At 54.8% G+C, this 16137-nt stretch overlaps 1 protein-coding gene and 1 non-coding gene across 5 annotated transcripts in view; one reads left to right on the top strand and one right to left on the bottom strand.

The window, feature by feature from the left end:
* The first annotated feature begins 3715 nt into the window (after positions 1-3715).
* LOC119256388 (U6 spliceosomal RNA) lies at positions 3716-3820 on the top strand. Its single transcript, XR_005127728.1, has one exon. It is a non-coding gene; the product is annotated as a U6 spliceosomal RNA (small nuclear RNA).
* An 8319-nt stretch (positions 3821-12139) lies between these two features.
* The window catches only part of ARMC9 (armadillo repeat containing 9), a 136984-nt gene continuing 132986 nt past the window's right edge, over positions 12140-16137 (bottom strand). For 3 of the 4 annotated variants that reach the window (XM_037524213.2, XM_037524215.2, XM_037524214.2), the window contains 2 exons: positions 15962-16134; positions 12140-14410 (listed from right to left, as the gene is read on the bottom strand). In XM_037524213.2, coding sequence (XP_037380110.2) covers positions 14388-14410; positions 15962-16134 — 196 coding nt within the window. In that variant the 3' untranslated portion in view covers positions 12140-14387. The remainder of the gene's footprint in view (positions 14411-15961; positions 16135-16137) is intronic. The other variant, XM_054700155.1, reaches the window with a different exon arrangement.

Here is a 16137-nt window from a genome sequence, read left to right as displayed (position 1 = left end):
CAGGAACACACATGTTCAGAGACATACATGTAGGTCAGACACATACTCATCCATACAGGAGCATGCACCTTTGGAGAGAGACATACATTATATGTGTACACACTCACAGTTATGGGGTGCATTCACACCCCATAAGAAATATATGCTCATATACCCACAGCGTACACATTTTTAGAGAGAGATGCACACACACCCCCAGATACTCATCACACACGGAGACACACATAAACACACATGCCCATGGCCTTTCCCGGGTCGGGGGGCCTCCCCCACCTCCCCGCAGCTCATCTGCTACTGGTGAGACCCTCTGGCAGGCCCCTGGGAAGGGGCCCAGGGCCAGGCAGTTCCTGCTACAGTGACGAACAGCCCAGGTCATCCAGCTTGTGCTCACCCCCGCCTCCAGGAGCCTCCAGCCCTGCCGCAGGTGCCCTGAGTCACCCCCGCCCCAGTATGAGCCACCCTGACCTTCTCCTGTTCACCACCATCTCAGCTTCCTCTGCTCAACTTTGCTCCCCTTTCTGAATCTTTTAAAACCCTCCCTTGAAGCAGTGCTCCCTCCCTTGGCCAGATCACGTCTGTCTGTCCTCTACTTCCCACCACACTGGGCACAACTGAGAGCAGGGACAGGCCTTCCTCTCCTCCTGGCAGCACAGAGGAGCAAGGCATGGACGCCTGCCGATGAGTGAGCGGGGAATGGCCGGCCTGCATGGCAGCCGGGTGGAGACCCTGGCCGGGAGGAGCGGCCTCAGCCATCCATCGTCGGAAGGTGACAGGGTGTGCCACGCCAGGGAGGCTTGGGCGGCCCCAACTGGTTTGCAGAACCTTCCCACACGTTCAAACTTACACTGACCTGCATTCACACGCTTGAGGGTGGGCATTGTACCCCTTCGTCCTGGCCAGCTGGGCTGCCCCCTCCCCCAGGCCACCAATGACTCACATCCCCGCCTGCCAGGCCAGGCGGCCCCTGGACACACACAGCCTCCTTTCAGCCCCTGGGTCTCTAACACTGGCTTAGTCTTCCCTCCGGGCGCCTCCCCCTCCCCATGAGCCCCTGGCTCTCCCAGCCTGGCAGCTCAGCCCGAGGGGAGGCCGCCCGGAGGCCTCCTTCCTCTCTGAGCACAGGCTCCCTGTCTGTCTTCACCGGCTCCTGTCCAAGCCTGTCTTGAATGGCTGGCCTTTTAGGGCCCAGAGCCTGGCCAGGTGCGTTCTGGGCAGCCCTGCTCCCACCAGGGCCCACTGGGGAGCTGTGGCCCCAGGAGTCAGTACCACTCTAGTGTGGGCATGAGGGGGGACCGGCCCGAGTCAGCCTCAGTTCCCCTCCCAGACCTGGTCAGAGACCTCCTCACACCCACAGCCTCCTCCTCCTGCTCCCTCGGTCTGCTTCCCGGCGTGCTGAGTAGCCGGCAGGCCTGGACTATTTTCCCCATTGTAGTCAGGAGACAGCTGAGGCCCAGGGGAAGGCCAGCCTGCCGTGAGCTGGGGCCGGCCTCTGTCAAGAGGGGCTATGATATGGTAGGCCTGGTGGGACGGTGGTGCCAGCCACCTGGTAGAAGGGTCTGCAGTGGGCACCACGGGGCGATCTCACAGACTCAGTGCTGGGCTCATTGCAGGGGTGGGCTCTGACCAGGCCAAGGTAGTCTAGGTAGCCTCCCCTCCCCCCTTTGAGCCAAGGTGGGCCTGTGACCTGGGCTGGGCCAATCTGGGCTCTGCCTGGGCAGTTTCAAAGGGGACCTGGTAGGGTACTCCCTGTTCTTTCCTGATCATGGGGCATTTAAGGGTACAAATTGGGGAAATGTTGTGCCACCTGCTACCCAGGTCCCCTTCATTACAGTGGGAGAGAACAAAACACCAAGCTCTTAACAAGCCAGGACTGTGGCTCCGGAGTCCCTGAGGTCAGCCCCCTCAAAGATGCCCACACCCTAATCCCCAGAGCCTGGGACTACAGGCAAAGGGGATGCAGATGGGATGAAGGTTACAGACCTGGAAAAAGGGCATGAGCCTGGATGATGTGGGTGGACCCATCTCTGGCTGAAAGCAGAGGAGATGTAGCAGAACGGACGGAGATGCCAGGAGCGAGAAGGATTTGGCGTGTATCTGTTGGTTCTGAAATAGAGGTACCCACTTGCAGCCCCGAGACTGGAGAGAGAGAGGCCTCTGGGAGCTCAGGGTGGCCCCCCAAGCTGATGGCCAGTGAGGAATGGGGACCTCAGTCTACAAGGAATGGGATTGTGCCCACAACCCGAATGAGCTCAGGAGCAGATTCTTCATGAAACTTCGCAGTAAGAACACAGCTGGCCAAAACGATGATTTTTGGCCTAGAAAAATTCTGAGCACAGAAACTAGCCAACTCAACCTGGATTCGTGGCAAGTATGAGAGAATGTAGTTCAGTTGTCTTATGCCACAAAGTCTGTGGTAATTTGTTATAGCAGCATTAGGAAGATGACATGGGCCTCGAGGACCAATGCAGTCTGCCTCCCATGATAGGTTAACAGGACCCAATCATTTTTTGTTGGTGTTTTGTCACCCGCAATTACGACCCTGACTGGTGCTGTCATTGCCTTCTCTTTCCGTCAGCCTGCCCTCACTGGTGGTAGGAGATGGGCACCTAGAACTTGGGCAGTCACCTGGTGGGACCAACAAAGGATGTGGGAGGGACAGGCCCTCTCAGACCTCAGAGCCTTCAAAAGTTTGAGGCAGTTCTAGGGCCCAGCTCCGCCCCTTCCTGATTAAGTTGGATCCTTTTCTTCCTTCCAGCAGGGATGAGGTCAGTAGGGAGAGGGCCAGTGCTGACAAGCCAGGGAGGGGTGACTTGTTGGGAAGTTTCTGTTGTGGTAAAGGTTGGCAGCGTCCGATCCAAGGGGATTCTGATCCAAGATGGTGGCACAGGAGGCTGTGGAACTCACCTCCTCCCATGAACACACAGGATCTACAGACATACACAGAGCAATTCCCTCTGAAAGAACTCCGGAAAGTAGCTGAGTAACTCCTACACATCAGGAAATGAGAAAATACCCACTTCATAAGGGTGGGAAAGGTAGGAGAGACTGAGATATATTCAACTATTCAGAGAGAACTACAACTCACGACTTCTTGAGGAGTGAAGAGTTTTGACCCAACCTCTGGTGCTCCAACTTTTAAGATTTCCACCCGAGGGAAGGGTCCCCAGGATACTTACCCCTAGAAGACTTTATATATGGGGCTTCCATCGATGAAACCCATCAGACTAGCAAACAAAGAAATAGTTCTAAACTTGCTCTCCCCCTGGGGCTCTACTAGCAAATTCTAATAGCATTTTCTGTAGAAATGGAACAACCCTAAGAACAACAAAACACCCTGAGCAGCCAAGGCGATTCTGAGGAAGAAGAACAAAGCTAGAGACATAATACCTCTTGGCTTCAAGTCTCTTACAAAGCTATAGTAATCAAAACAGCATTGTACTAGGAAAAAATAGACACATAAAGCAATGAAACAGAACAGAGAGCCCAGAAATAAACCCATGTATATATGGTTAATTAATTTACAATAAAGGAGCCAATAATATGCAATGGAGAAAAAAACCCATTTTTTAATAAATGGTGTTAGAAAAATTGGACTTCCACATGCAAAAGAATGAAATTGGATTCCTATCTTACATCATATCCCAGATTAATTCAAAATGGATCAAACACTTGAATGATTAATATCAGGAAAATGCAAATGAAAATCACAATGCGAGCGCTCACTTCGGCAGCACATATACTAAAATTGGAACGATAGAGAAGATCAGCACGGCCCCTGCACAAGGACGACACGCAAAATTGTAAAGCGTTCTATATTTTTAGATAAACACATGCAATTTGCAGCAACATGGATGGCGCTGGAAGGGATCATGCTCAGCAAAATAAGCCAGAAAGAAAAAGAAAAATCCCGGATGGTCTCACTCATAGCAGGAATTTAGAAAACCTAAATAAGGGACCAGAAAAAAGACTAATTGCAATAAAGTAAAAATCAAAATCAACCAGCAACTATAGACCAGAGACACCGTACAGTGGGGGGGTAGTGGGAGGAGAAGAAGGATTAGGGTCAGAAAAAGGGGGTGGAAATTGTATGGGGAATATAACCAAAATGAAAATGCATACATTATGCAAAAATGAAAAATGATGTAAGAATTATATAAAATAAAATAATTCATAAATTAAAAAAAAAAAGAAAACCACAATGAGATATCACCTCACACCTGTTGGAAAGGCTATTCTCAAAAAGACACAAGAAAACAAATGTTGGGGCAGATGTGGAGAAAAGGGAGCTCTACTCTGTGTGCAAGAAATGTGAATTGGTGCCATGGAAAACAGCCACCACGGAAAACAGTATGGGAGAGCCTTAGAAAATTAAAGCTAGAACTACCATATGATTCAGCAATTCCACTTATGGGTGTCCGTCCAAAGGAATTGAAATCAGGATAGCAAAGAGCTATCTGTACCCCTGCGTTCATTGCTGCACCCCCATGTTCATTATTCACAACAGCAAAGATATGGAAACAACCTAGGTGCCCATCAATGGAAGGGTGATAAAAACATGTGATACATATGCACATAATACACACATATGTACATATATGTACACACACCTACACCATGGAATAATAGTCATGAGAAAGAAGAGAATTCTGCCATGTGTGAAAACATGGGTAGGCAGTGAGGGCATTATTCTAAGTGAAACAAGTCAAACAGAAAGATAAATACTGCATGGTATTCATTCTAAGTGGAATTTTAAAAAATGAAGAAAAAAATGATAAAAGTCAAACTCATAGAAAGAGAAAATAAAAAGAGGCTGCCGGGGCTGGGGGAAACAGAGAGGTTGGTAAAAGGTGACAAACTTGCAGCTATAAGATGAATAAGGTCTGAGGAGCTAAAGTGAACTGTGGTGACTACAGTTGATGGCAGCGCAGCGAGTCATTGAAATGTGCTAAGAGTAGAACTTAAATGTTGTCACAAAAAAGGAAAAAGATAAATATGTGAGGGCCTCCCCGGTGGCGCAGTGGTTGAGCGCTGGGCTGCAAAGCTACCCGCAGCCTCTGCAGCGCCGGTGGTTCAATCCCTGGCCACCGGCGAGGGTCCCACGTGGCGCACAGACCTCTCCTACCGCCCACTGCTCCCCTCAGCAGTGTGTTTCGTCAGTCTGCCTGTTCTGTTCCCAGCTCTGGCTCTGGTGAATCCTCTCACCCTCCCGTGCTTCTGACTGTAGCCAGTGCTTGTATAAATACAGAAAGAAATCTTTAAAAAAAAAAAAAAGATAAATATGTGAGATGACGTATGAGAGGGGAGCTCTTTCACAATACATATGGACAGCAAATCACAATGATACACAGTTTAAATATCTATAAATATACTGTGACATTTTCTGGGGACCCTGCCCCTGGTCCAGCTGCCTTCCTAGAGGGCAAAGTCATCGGCACAGGCTCCATCCTGCATCCAGGAACCTGCTGCCTGAATCTTTTCAGAAAAAATAAAAATTAACAATGGGTACCCAGCCTTGGCAGGTCTGTTGTGTGTTCAAGGAAAAAAGTGAAATCCTGTACAGCTTTCCTCCAGCACCAGCATATCTTTAGGTCTGAACAATCTACCAGAAGCTCCTCCTATCAAGAATAAAGACATTCTTAACGTTCCTACCTATACAAGCTAAATTCCAACTTGTGCTTATTGGAACAGCTCTCACAGAGTAAAATCTGTTGAACTGATTGCCAGGTTAGAAACTTTGATTATCTGATAATCTCCTGCTCTAACTACTGCTGAGACTTATTAATTAACAGAAGTGGGGGCATGGGGCGGACAGCCCACACACATGGATCGGGACATCTGACCAAAACAGTGATGGACAACTGGAACCCTCAGACAACACTGCTGGAGGGCAGGGAAACTGGAAACTGGAAACCTGGGTTTGGACAACTGTGGAAGACAGTGAGACAATTTCTTAATAAGTTAAATACATAGTTACCACCTGGCCTAGCCATTCCACTCCTCAGTATTTACTAAAGAGAGACAAAGGCATGTTCCTACAAAGACTTGCATGTGACTGTCCCCAGCAGCTTTATTTGCAGTGATAGCTCTATGATAGAATATTATGCAACCATTAAAATGACTAAATATTACTCAACCATTAAAAGGAACACCACAACAGGACTAAATCTCAAAGTAATTATGCTGAGTGAAAGAAGCCAGACTAAAAGAATACACTTGGTGTGATTATATTACAAAAATGAAATGGTAGAAAATGCAAACAAATCTATGATGACAGAAAAGCCAGTTGCCTAGAGACAAGGGAGGTGGGCAGGAAGGGAGAGGGAGACCTCCCAAGAGGACTCGACTAGGTGGTTGGGGTGACAGGAGTGTCCACTCTGCTGACTGCGGTGCCGTGTGGTGGCTGCTTACATATATCAGATTTACATGTATCAAATTCACCAGGAAGGAGCACCAGTTGGGAGGCCCCTCCTCTCTACTTAGACCCTCTTGCCAGCCCCGGACACATACAGTAGATTTTATGTCAAATACACCTCAATAAATCTGTTAAGAACAAGAAGACTTCTATGAGACAGTCTCCCCAGGGGAGGCTGTGGTTTGTGGGGAATTCAGAATCGTGGCCCAGTGGAGGCCGCAGCCAGGAGCAGCTCCAGAATGTGGGGCGCTCAGGACAGGCCCTGGATACTGATCCTCAGGGTGTGGTGGGGGCTCTTTCAATGCAGATGCCAGGCCCCCCTTGGCGTGGGCGTGACTCACGCACATTCCAGTTGGACTGGACTCGTCCCTGCCCCTTCCTGCCCTTTGTGAATTCAGGGTGAGGGCCCCACTGTGTCTGTGCTGTGAGAGGACACTAAGACCTGGGGGAGCTGGAGGCAGGAAGGGTCTCTCTGGGGCTGATGTCCCAGCAAAGGCCTGAAGAGGGAGTGGGGTGGTTGGGGAAGGACAAGCAGGCACAGCTGGGAAGTCAGCCAGGGAGATGGAGGCAGGAACTGAAGCTGAGGCTGGAGGGTGGTGGCGGCGACTCTTCCACCACACCTCCCGCTTGGCTGAGAGCTGGGCTCTGACCAAGTGATGCCGCCACCGCTGTATGCCAGGAAGCCTGCAGGCTGCTGCCCATCTGGAGGCCAGGCCATGGAGTGGTGAGGCCACCTGGAGAGTGGACATTCCATGCACGGCCCCCTGTGAACAGCCAAGGGCTCCCTGTGGTGAGCTGAGCCCAATTCCAGAGAAGCAGCCTTGGGGCTGAGGGAAGCCACAGCCTCAAGGGACCCCCTTCACTTCTGAGTGCAGCTCCCCGCCCACCCTCTACCCAGTCCTGACCTTCCCTTCAAAATGGGGAGGGGAGACCCTGAGCAGCTCCTTTCTTCTCTGGAAGCCTCCTCTCTGGGATTTGCAACTCGGGCCAATCTCACCCAATCACAGCCTATCACTGAATCCAAGTTCAGTCTTGGCTTGGGGCTGGTTGTAGACCCATGACGCCATCTTGCTTCTGAGAGTTCACGGAGCCAGAGGCCCCGGGACAAAGGAAGGAGGACCAGTTGGGAGGCCCCCTCCTCTCTACTTAGGCCCTCTTGCCAGCCCCTGGTGCCCTCCCTTCCCCAGCTGTCCCCTGGCTGGAGCTGGAGCCTGAGCTGGGAGACCAGTGGAGACAGGAGGCCAGCGGGTCAGTGAGGGCAGGGGATGAGGGCGGGGACAGATGAGGGCATGTTCAGAGCAGGGGACCCAGGGTCTTTAATGTGGAGGGTCACTACAGTGTGGGCAGGGCCACTTCAGATGTCTGAGAACCCACAAAGGAGGAGTGAGCAGTCAGTTCTGGCTGGTGCTACAGCTGCCAAGGACCCCTGAGATTGGGGGCCCCTGGTGACCGAGAGAACTTGGTGAGGGAACCAGGCTGTGAGGCTTTATGTCTCACCGCCTGGTGAAGGGGATGTGCTTTGGCATCTAACCTCTTTAGACCTCCCAGTGGGGGACATCCCTGCCCGTCCCCACCCAAGGAGACTGGCATTCCCACAGTAAACTTCTGCGTCAGCCAAACCACCTGCAGGACAGAAATGGCGGCATATTTCATCTCTGGGCCAGACTGAGTTTCTGAGAAATGGTGCTGAACTGCAACTATGATCTTTTTTTAAAGATTTATTTTTATTTATTTATGCATATAAGAACTTGAGTGTAGGCCAGAGGTGTGGTGGGTAGAGGATTCACTAGAGTGGGGAACAGAACAGGCAGATCTACTGAAATCCACTGCTGAGGAGAGGTCTGCCGCGCCATGGAGGTCGGCTCCCTGGCCGGGGAGCAAACTCAGGTCTCAGTGGTTGGTGATGGCTTGACAGTGCTGAGACTAACCCCTGTGCTACCAGGGAGGCCCCCAACTATGATTTTTGAGCCAGTTTGTCCAGGCTGTTGCTGCTCCTGTCTCCTGGTGACCTCAGATTCCTCAGAGGAACCCTCACAAGCAGGCCCACCTCTCTCATGGCTGATCCCCAGCCAGCTGGCCTTGCGGTCAGCTTCCTTGTCTTGCGTTTACACATGTCAGAGACGCCTCTCGCCATTTTGAAATAACAATGAGGTGGAGAGACCTGCCTTCAGGGGGTGAAGGATGGAGATGTTTAGACAGCAGGTGAGAGGTGTTTGCTGCTAGAGAATCAGCAGGGACCCCAGGTCTGGACAATGCTGTTTCCTGACAGGGCCGGCCCCTGACACTCTTCCAGCCTCCGGCCCTTTGCCCTGGGCCCACGGTGATCAGGTGTCTGTGGTGCCCCTGCAGATGGCCCACCAGGAGGCTCCAGTTGGACACTCCCCACGAGGCCATTAGTCTATCCTCAGGCCACACCCTCTTAAATCCCCCCTATTCCATGGAGCCAGGGTGGCTTCCCTGGGGTCCCTCAAACCCTTTACCCGCGCTGCTCCCATGTGAGGCCTCTGAAGCCTGGCCTGGGCTGGGAATGTGCTGGCATCCCAACCTCATGCCCAGGCCCTTCTTGGCCCCACTTTCCTTCCCTTTGGCACTTCATCTACCTCCTTGCCCCACCTCCCACCAGTAAGCCCAGGCCAGCAGGCCCTGCCCTTGGGACAGGTAAAGGCCAGGACCTGTGCCTACAAGCCTGGCCTGGTGCAGCAGGGCCCTCTAGTGAGAGGGGGGCACCCCAACTCACCTCATTTTTGGCCCAGTCAGTGCCCTGCCATTGGCGGTTTAAGAACCAGAACCCAGAGTCGTAGGAGGTCAACTGTGTACCCAGGGAGCTCGCCCCACCTCCCAGAAGCGGGAGTGGCCATGTGGCTGGTGGGCAGTGCCTCACCCCAGAGGACGTGGGCAGGTGCTTCTGGCACGTTCAGAGAAATAACACAGGTGTGTGCCACATGGAAGGTGTGTGGGGAGCATGCAGGTTCACTGACCAAATCCTCAGGCAATCAGGGTAGAAAGGCCCAGGCTAGTTCCCGTGAGGTGAAGGCCTGGACATGAAATGTTGCTGGCACTTGTGGCGGGGGTCGGAGATCGGGACTGTGTAGAAAAGGTGCAGGGGGCTAGCAGACCCCTCCTGTCTCCCTGCTGCTCCCCTCAGCAGTGGATTTCAGTAGATCCGCCTGTTTTGCTCCCCACTCTGTCTCTGGTGAATCCTATGACCTCCCACCCCTCTGGCCTGCACCCCATCTCTTGTATGCATAAAGAAATCTTTAAAAAAAAAAGAAATAGTCGCAGGGGAGCATCCCATGGCAGCTGCCACTTGCCCATCCCACACCCGCCCTTTGGGCCCTTCCGGGGACACACTGACCTCCCAATTTGCCCAGCATGGCACCCACCATTCCAGCTGCACCCCCAGTGTTATGCTGGGGAATGTCTGACAACCAGCTCTCCGGGGTGGGGGTGGGGGTAGCAGGGAGCCCTGGGGTGTGGCCTTTGCCAATTTCTCTGGTTCCATTATCTCCAGCTCAGCTGATTACAAGTTACCAGATTTCAAGTTACCAAAATGGTGTCAAGTAAGCGTCATTATGGGGTATTTCCCCCTTCGGGATAGAACCAATGTAAAAAATGTCCTGCTGGACACAGGCAATGGTAAATGCAAAATAATTAGAAGGGGTGATGCTTGAGCACTTATTACCTTGCTCTAGCAGAATACATTTAATTGTAAGTTTAAATAATTTAAGTTTTGGTAATGACTATGGCTAACACCGGCTCAGAGAATTCCTGAAAATGGGGCTTCCCCGGTGGCGCAGCGGTTGAGCGCTGGGTTGCGAAGCTGCCCGCAGCCTCTGCAGCACCAGTTCGATCCCTGGCTGATCCCCGGCTGCTCCCTGGCTGCTCCCCGGCCACTAGAGGAGGGTCCCGCATGGCGCGCAGACCTCTCCTGCCGCCCGCTGCTCCCCTCAGCAGTGTACTTCGGTCCTTCTGCCTGTTCTGCTCCCCGCTCTGGCTCTGGTGAATTCTCTCACCCTCCCGCGCTTCTGACTGTACCCAGTGCTTGTATAAATAAATAAATCTTTAAAAAAAAAATAAAGAATTCCTGAAAATGCAGCATCAGGTACAAGTGGATCCAGCCACTCCTCTGCCCATGTTCAGGTGCCCCCCACCCCACTCCTAAGTACCCCGCAAGATCACTGCTCCGGGTTATTTCTCCAACCTCCCTTCTTAGAGCTCACGCCGTCAACCTGGCCCCTCTTCCTTACCCAAGACCTTCCCCACCTCCCTGCCTTTGGCATCCACTCATGACTTCAGCTTTTCCCAGTGCCAGGCAGACCTCTGGCACAACACCCTGGGGCACAGCTCTCTTGAACGGGCTCCAGGTGGCCCATCTCCTCCTCTATCTCCCCCACTCAGCTCTGACGAGGGCGAGTGCCCTCCATGCACTGTTTTCCTCCAGGTGCCAGAACCTTCCCCCGGGGAGTGTCTCCTGCCCTAGCCTCTTCTATCTCCTTCAGTTTCTCATTTCTTTAGCCCCTTCCACGCCCACACTTCAACTTCCATCTTGAAGCAATGACTCCTTGGGGTGCTCCTGGCCCTCCTCCTGCTCCTCCCAGTTCCACAGCCTCTGGGAAGTCTGTGCAGGGCTTTGGGCTGGTGCCCTGCCCTGAACTATGGCCATCGGCAAGGGCCAGGCGTCTCCCTCGCGGACGGACAGAGGAAATGGCTTTCCGCTGAGAGTTTAGCTAAACTGCTCCGCCATCTTGTGTGGCAAGTGGTGTGCTGGGCCCCGGACCTGCACTGGCCTCCCACAACTGCTGGCCCCAGGTCGAGTTCCCGATGTGACTGCCCCAAGCCCCTGCTGATGGACAGTTGTCCTGATGGTCACCAGTTCTTGTCCTGTGTCCCAAGAACTTCCCCTGGTGGGCCCCTCAGATAAGACCCCGAGGGAGCTTACTAGAGCCCCTGCCTTATTTATCAACCGGGCCTGAAGCCCCCAAGAGGTAGGGCCGCGGGTCCTGTCTCTCCCGGCCCGCGCCCTGCCCTCCAGGCCCCGTGGAAAAGGAACCTCCCTGTTCACTTTCCCTTGTGGTCTTCTGCCCTGGCTCCACGTCACAGCATTAACAAAACCTCAACACAACATCCCGGCACACAACTGAATTGAAACTGAACTGACCTGAGGTTGCACCACAGGGCAAGCCTGAAAGGTTCGGGTCTGAACACCAGCTAGGCGGTAGAGTGTGGAGGTCGTGCCCGTTGTTCAGTCTCCCCGCATCCTCCTGCCTCCTCACACTTCAGCCCGCGGTGCGGCCTACCAGGCCTGACGGGAGAGGAATCCTGAGCGGCGCCTGGCAGTCACGTCACCTGCGCCGGAGCCCGCTGCTGGCCGGGGCGCCAGAGGCCTCACGGAGGGAACCCCATGGTGACGGCCAGACACAGGGTGCCTGATCGCCCTCTGAACTTGAAGGCACACCCGGCCCAGCCAACCCCCAGAACTGCCCGCCTGAGCCGCAGGTTTCAAAGCTAGTGAGCTGGTGGAAGCTGCCAGGTCTCGGGGGATAGTCTGTTACGTGCAAAAGCAAACTGGACCCTCCTTCGCACAGCTCTCCTGGTGCCTGCAGGGTGAAGATGGTCAGGCAGGAGGGTCCTGCTGCCCGCCCTGAGGCTGTGCCACCAGCACACAGGAGGGCAGGGGGACCCTCCGCCTGTGGGCACGTGGGTGAGGCTGGTGAGGCAGTCACCTTGCACACAAAATACCAGGGTACAAAGCTCGGTAACCAAGATAAGTCGTATTTTAATGCAATATTAAAAAAACCAAGCCTGCAGACTGTAGCTGGGTGGGGCGGCTGCCCAGCCTTTGTTTCATTGGTGTTTCATTGGCCTCGGCTGGGACGAGGGCCCTGAGTGAAAGGGAGGCCCAGCCAAGCGCAGGGAAGGGGCCTGTGTTTATTAACCAGTTCAGTATTTTGTTTGTCATGGATTTTTTTTCATTAATCTGTGTTTTTGCTTTTTATTTAGCTCCTTCTTAAGCTACTAGATCTTAAATGTCTACCTGCCTATTACATGCCCGCCATAATTTCAGCTCTTGCCAGACATTTACATGTTGCTGTGAGTGAAGCAAATGGGATCAATTCCCAGTCAGGAGAAAAGGCGGGGGCCTAGCCAGAGAGACGGGGTGAGCGTAAGTGGGTGGAGGAGCTGTGATCTTCCGGAAGCCCAGTCCCTCACCCTGGCGCCCCTGCAAAGCCTCGGAGCAAATCTGAGAGCATCTCCAGAGGCCCTGGGAAGCCTTTGGGTTTATTTCTGTATTTGATTTTCTCCCAAGGATCATGTTCGTACCCAGCCCCAGCGACCCAGCGAGGCCCCAGGTAGCTGGAGTATTTGTGAATAAGCTGCTGGTATTTTACAGAGTCTCTGGGTGTGGCTGAGGTCAGGAGGTATTTACTTCCCCGGAGAACCACCCTGACCGCACCTGCTGACCTCCGTGCAGCCTGGCCACGCTGGGATCCTCCCCTCATTACTCAGAGGCCCCCCTCATTTCGTTCTCAAAATGGCCAGACATTTACAAGCCAGACCTTACTTCATCCACGGGCTCCCGGAAGAAAGAGCAGGTGCCCTCTCACCTGGGCACCTCCAAAAAGCGATAACATGGGGTGAGGCTCCCATTCCCTCTGGCCTCCTGGAGTCGGGGCTGCTCCCTCCCCTGGACTGAGGGCCTGCTGGTGGCATCTCAGGAATCTGAGGAGGAGTGGATTTACTGGGGAGAAAAGGAGAGATTTTTTCTATCCTGTTTTTCTGCTCTGGGTCTGCAGCCACTGGGGTGACTCCGTTTCCGGGCCCCAGTCTCCGCTTCCTGTCTGCACGCATTGGCAACACTGGACACGCATTTCCTCTTTCCCTTTCTCCCTCCCAGGTTAAGTTAGGAGTTCAGAGAGTGCCAAGGGGTGGACGTGCCCAAGAAGGGCTTCCCCAGGGACAGAGAGGGGCATCCAGAGCATGGACATGTGCCGTGGGCCAGGGTCCAGCCGTGCCAGCCTTCACCGCTGCCAGGAGCTCAGGAGACGCCCCTAGGGTCGATGGGGGCGCGTGCCTCTTGTGGGGAACCTCGACCTCGCCTGCTCCCAAGCGCCTCATTCTCTGCCCGCGCTCCTGAGGCTCAGAACCCGCTGAGAAGCACAAAGCTTATCCTCCAGTGTGCCCAGGGGGGCACAGAGGCCCACCGGGCACAGCGGGTGGCCGGAGTGCCTGGCACTCACACATGCTGTGGCCGCACACACGAACCATCTAAATACTGATTCCTTTTATTTCAGGTGCTCCTGTTTTAGGGGAGGCCAGACCCTGCTGCCAGCTCGGGAAACATGTAGGACACCTGAGTCCTGCTGGCTCTGCCGGGAGTGTCCTTCCTTTGTCCTTCCTAAGGGTGTTGCCCTCCGAGGAGGGAGCCCAGGCATCCCCCCGTGGAGACCGGTCGCTTTGCCGGTGGCAGTGGCAGCGCTGTTCGCCTTTAAGGTCTCTGTGGAGCGAGGGGAACAGGCCCGCCTGGCAGAGCGCACCTGCTTTGAACCTGCGTGGGGATTCGCCATTTTCTGACCAGATTTTAAAGAAGCTGAGAACTGCTGCTCAGGTCCACGAGCGAGGACTGGCTTCCCTGACTCCGGCCCTCTGTTTCCTCCTAGTTGGTCTGAGCAAGGAGAGCTGGGTGCCCCAAGGCCAGGGTCTCCCCTGCGGCTAAGCCCTCTGCCCCCCCGCCAGGCCCCCAAGTGCTCCCAAGAAGGTCCAGCTCCCTGCCTGGGCAGGCACTGTCCACGCAGTCGGGAGCCGGGGAGAGGGGTCGTCCTCTGGGCCCGTGTCCTGGGGCTGCCTCTCCGCAGCGCCCTGGCCACCGGCGACTCGCCGACATTGTCTCTTCACGTCTGTTGCCTGCAGCTGGCGAAGACCCGGAAGCTGGCTGGTCCTCGGGCAGCGGCACGGCGACACTGAGCAAGAGCCGTCCTCACTTCCTGTACGACTGGCTGCCTGGAGAAAGAAGGCCAGAGTGGGCTGCCAGGGCCGAGGCGGTCTCGGTACAGAACCCCTCTGTCCCACACAATCCCGCCTTTCAGCTGGCTCTGTGCACGCAGAAGAGAGAACCTTCCCTCCCCGGGTCACCTGCTCTGTGCCCAGGGCCATCACTCACTGGGCCAGGCTTTCCTCACAGGAAGCAGGCTGCTTGGCTTGGGAGCTCAGCGAGTTTCGCTGGCAATAGCTCATGTGTTTGTTGAGTCCACAGGACATAAACCCGCTGCTCAGGAGCTGTTCAGGCCGGCCAGGGTCACCGGCTGCGTGTCCAGGTCAGCTCCTCAGCCACGGCTGCTACTGCCGTGACTCCTGTTAGCCGGGCCTGGAAGCCTGCGGGTCACAGAGGCCTGCCTGCCTCTCCTGGCCCAGCAGTCCCTCGCTGCTGGCACCGCCTCTGGGCTCGTGGGGAAACTTTGACCTGGGGGAGGTGGGGAGATGGGGCTGGGGCTGCCAGGGTGTTGCCCCTAGTGGGGAAGGGGGGAGATAAGGCAGGGCCCATTAACCACACTGCCAGGGCTGGGGGTCCCCAGTGAGCCAATAGGGAAGGACGGGCAGGGAGGGCTGGGGGCCCTGGAGTCACAGAAATGCTGTATCCTGGGCCTCCCCGGTGGCGCAGCGGTTGAGCGCTGGGTTGTGAAGCTGCCAGCAGCCTCTGCAGCGCCGGTTCGATCCCCGGCTGCTCCCCGGCCACCGGAGGAGGGTCCCACATGGCGCGCAGACCCCTCCTGCCGCCCGCTGCTCCCCTCAGCAGTGTCCTTCGGTCCTTCTGCCTGCTCTGCTCCCCGCTCTGGCTCTGGTGAATTCTCTCACCCTCCCGCGCTTCTGACTGTACCCAGTGCTTGTATAAATAAATAAATAAATCTTTTAAAAAAAACAAAAAAGAAAAAAAAGAGATGCTGTATCCTGAGTGTGACACCGGCCGTTTGACGTTCTTTTGTTCTGCTTCTCTTTTATTTTCCCTTATTTTTAGTAAAGCCCTTTAGAAAGACCCAGGCTCAGCTGGGGAGTGGCGGGGGGCTGGTCAATGGTGGAGGCTGGGACGGGACCGAATGGGGGAGGCGTGGTCTTTACAGTGAGCTAGAGGGCTGGAGGGGAGCCCTAGGAACAGAGTGGGCCCCCAGGGCCTACCCACCGTCATCCCTCTACCCCTCCACCCTGCCTGAAGGAGGAACCTGCTTCTGTCTGGTTCTTCGGAGGCCTGAGCAGCTGCTGGGCCCAGTAGGGAGAGTAGGGACACAGCTTCAGGGCTGACCCCGGTGGCCCCACAGAGGGGATCTTATCTCAGAAAGGCCCTGCCTGGAGGGTCTCACTCCAGCAGCTTGTGTATGGGCTACTGAGGCCAAGGGCAATTTAAAAATAGAAGGATTAACCAAGAACTGGCCCCTAGGCCAAAGCAAACTGCCAGCAAGGGGCTGGTCCTTCAGGGAAGGGGAGCAGGCCTTTCCCGTGGGCCTGGCGGGCACAGGAGGAGCGGGGGTCCGAGTGGGAAGCTTTCTCGCCAGGACTTACTATGCAGGCCCCTCGTGGAGGACGCTGTGGAGCCGGGGCGGCTGGCTGGCTGAGGGCCATAGGACGAGAACTGAGGGGTGAGAGCCGACGCCTTGGCCTTGGGTGTGTTCAGGTCCAGGATTTCCGGGGTGCGGAGCGCCCGTGGCTTGCAGGCGAGGGCAGCTGAACATTCCCTG

This window comes from Talpa occidentalis, unplaced genomic scaffold (genome assembly GCF_014898055.3).
Source record: "Talpa occidentalis isolate TD23 unplaced genomic scaffold, MPIMG_talOcc4v2.1 talOcc4.3, whole genome shotgun sequence".
In the NCBI taxonomy this organism is placed as follows: Eukaryota; Metazoa; Chordata; class Mammalia; order Eulipotyphla; family Talpidae; genus Talpa; species Talpa occidentalis.
The sequence above is the reverse complement of the archived record's forward strand: the minus strand, read 5'-3'. Positions and strand labels throughout refer to the sequence as shown.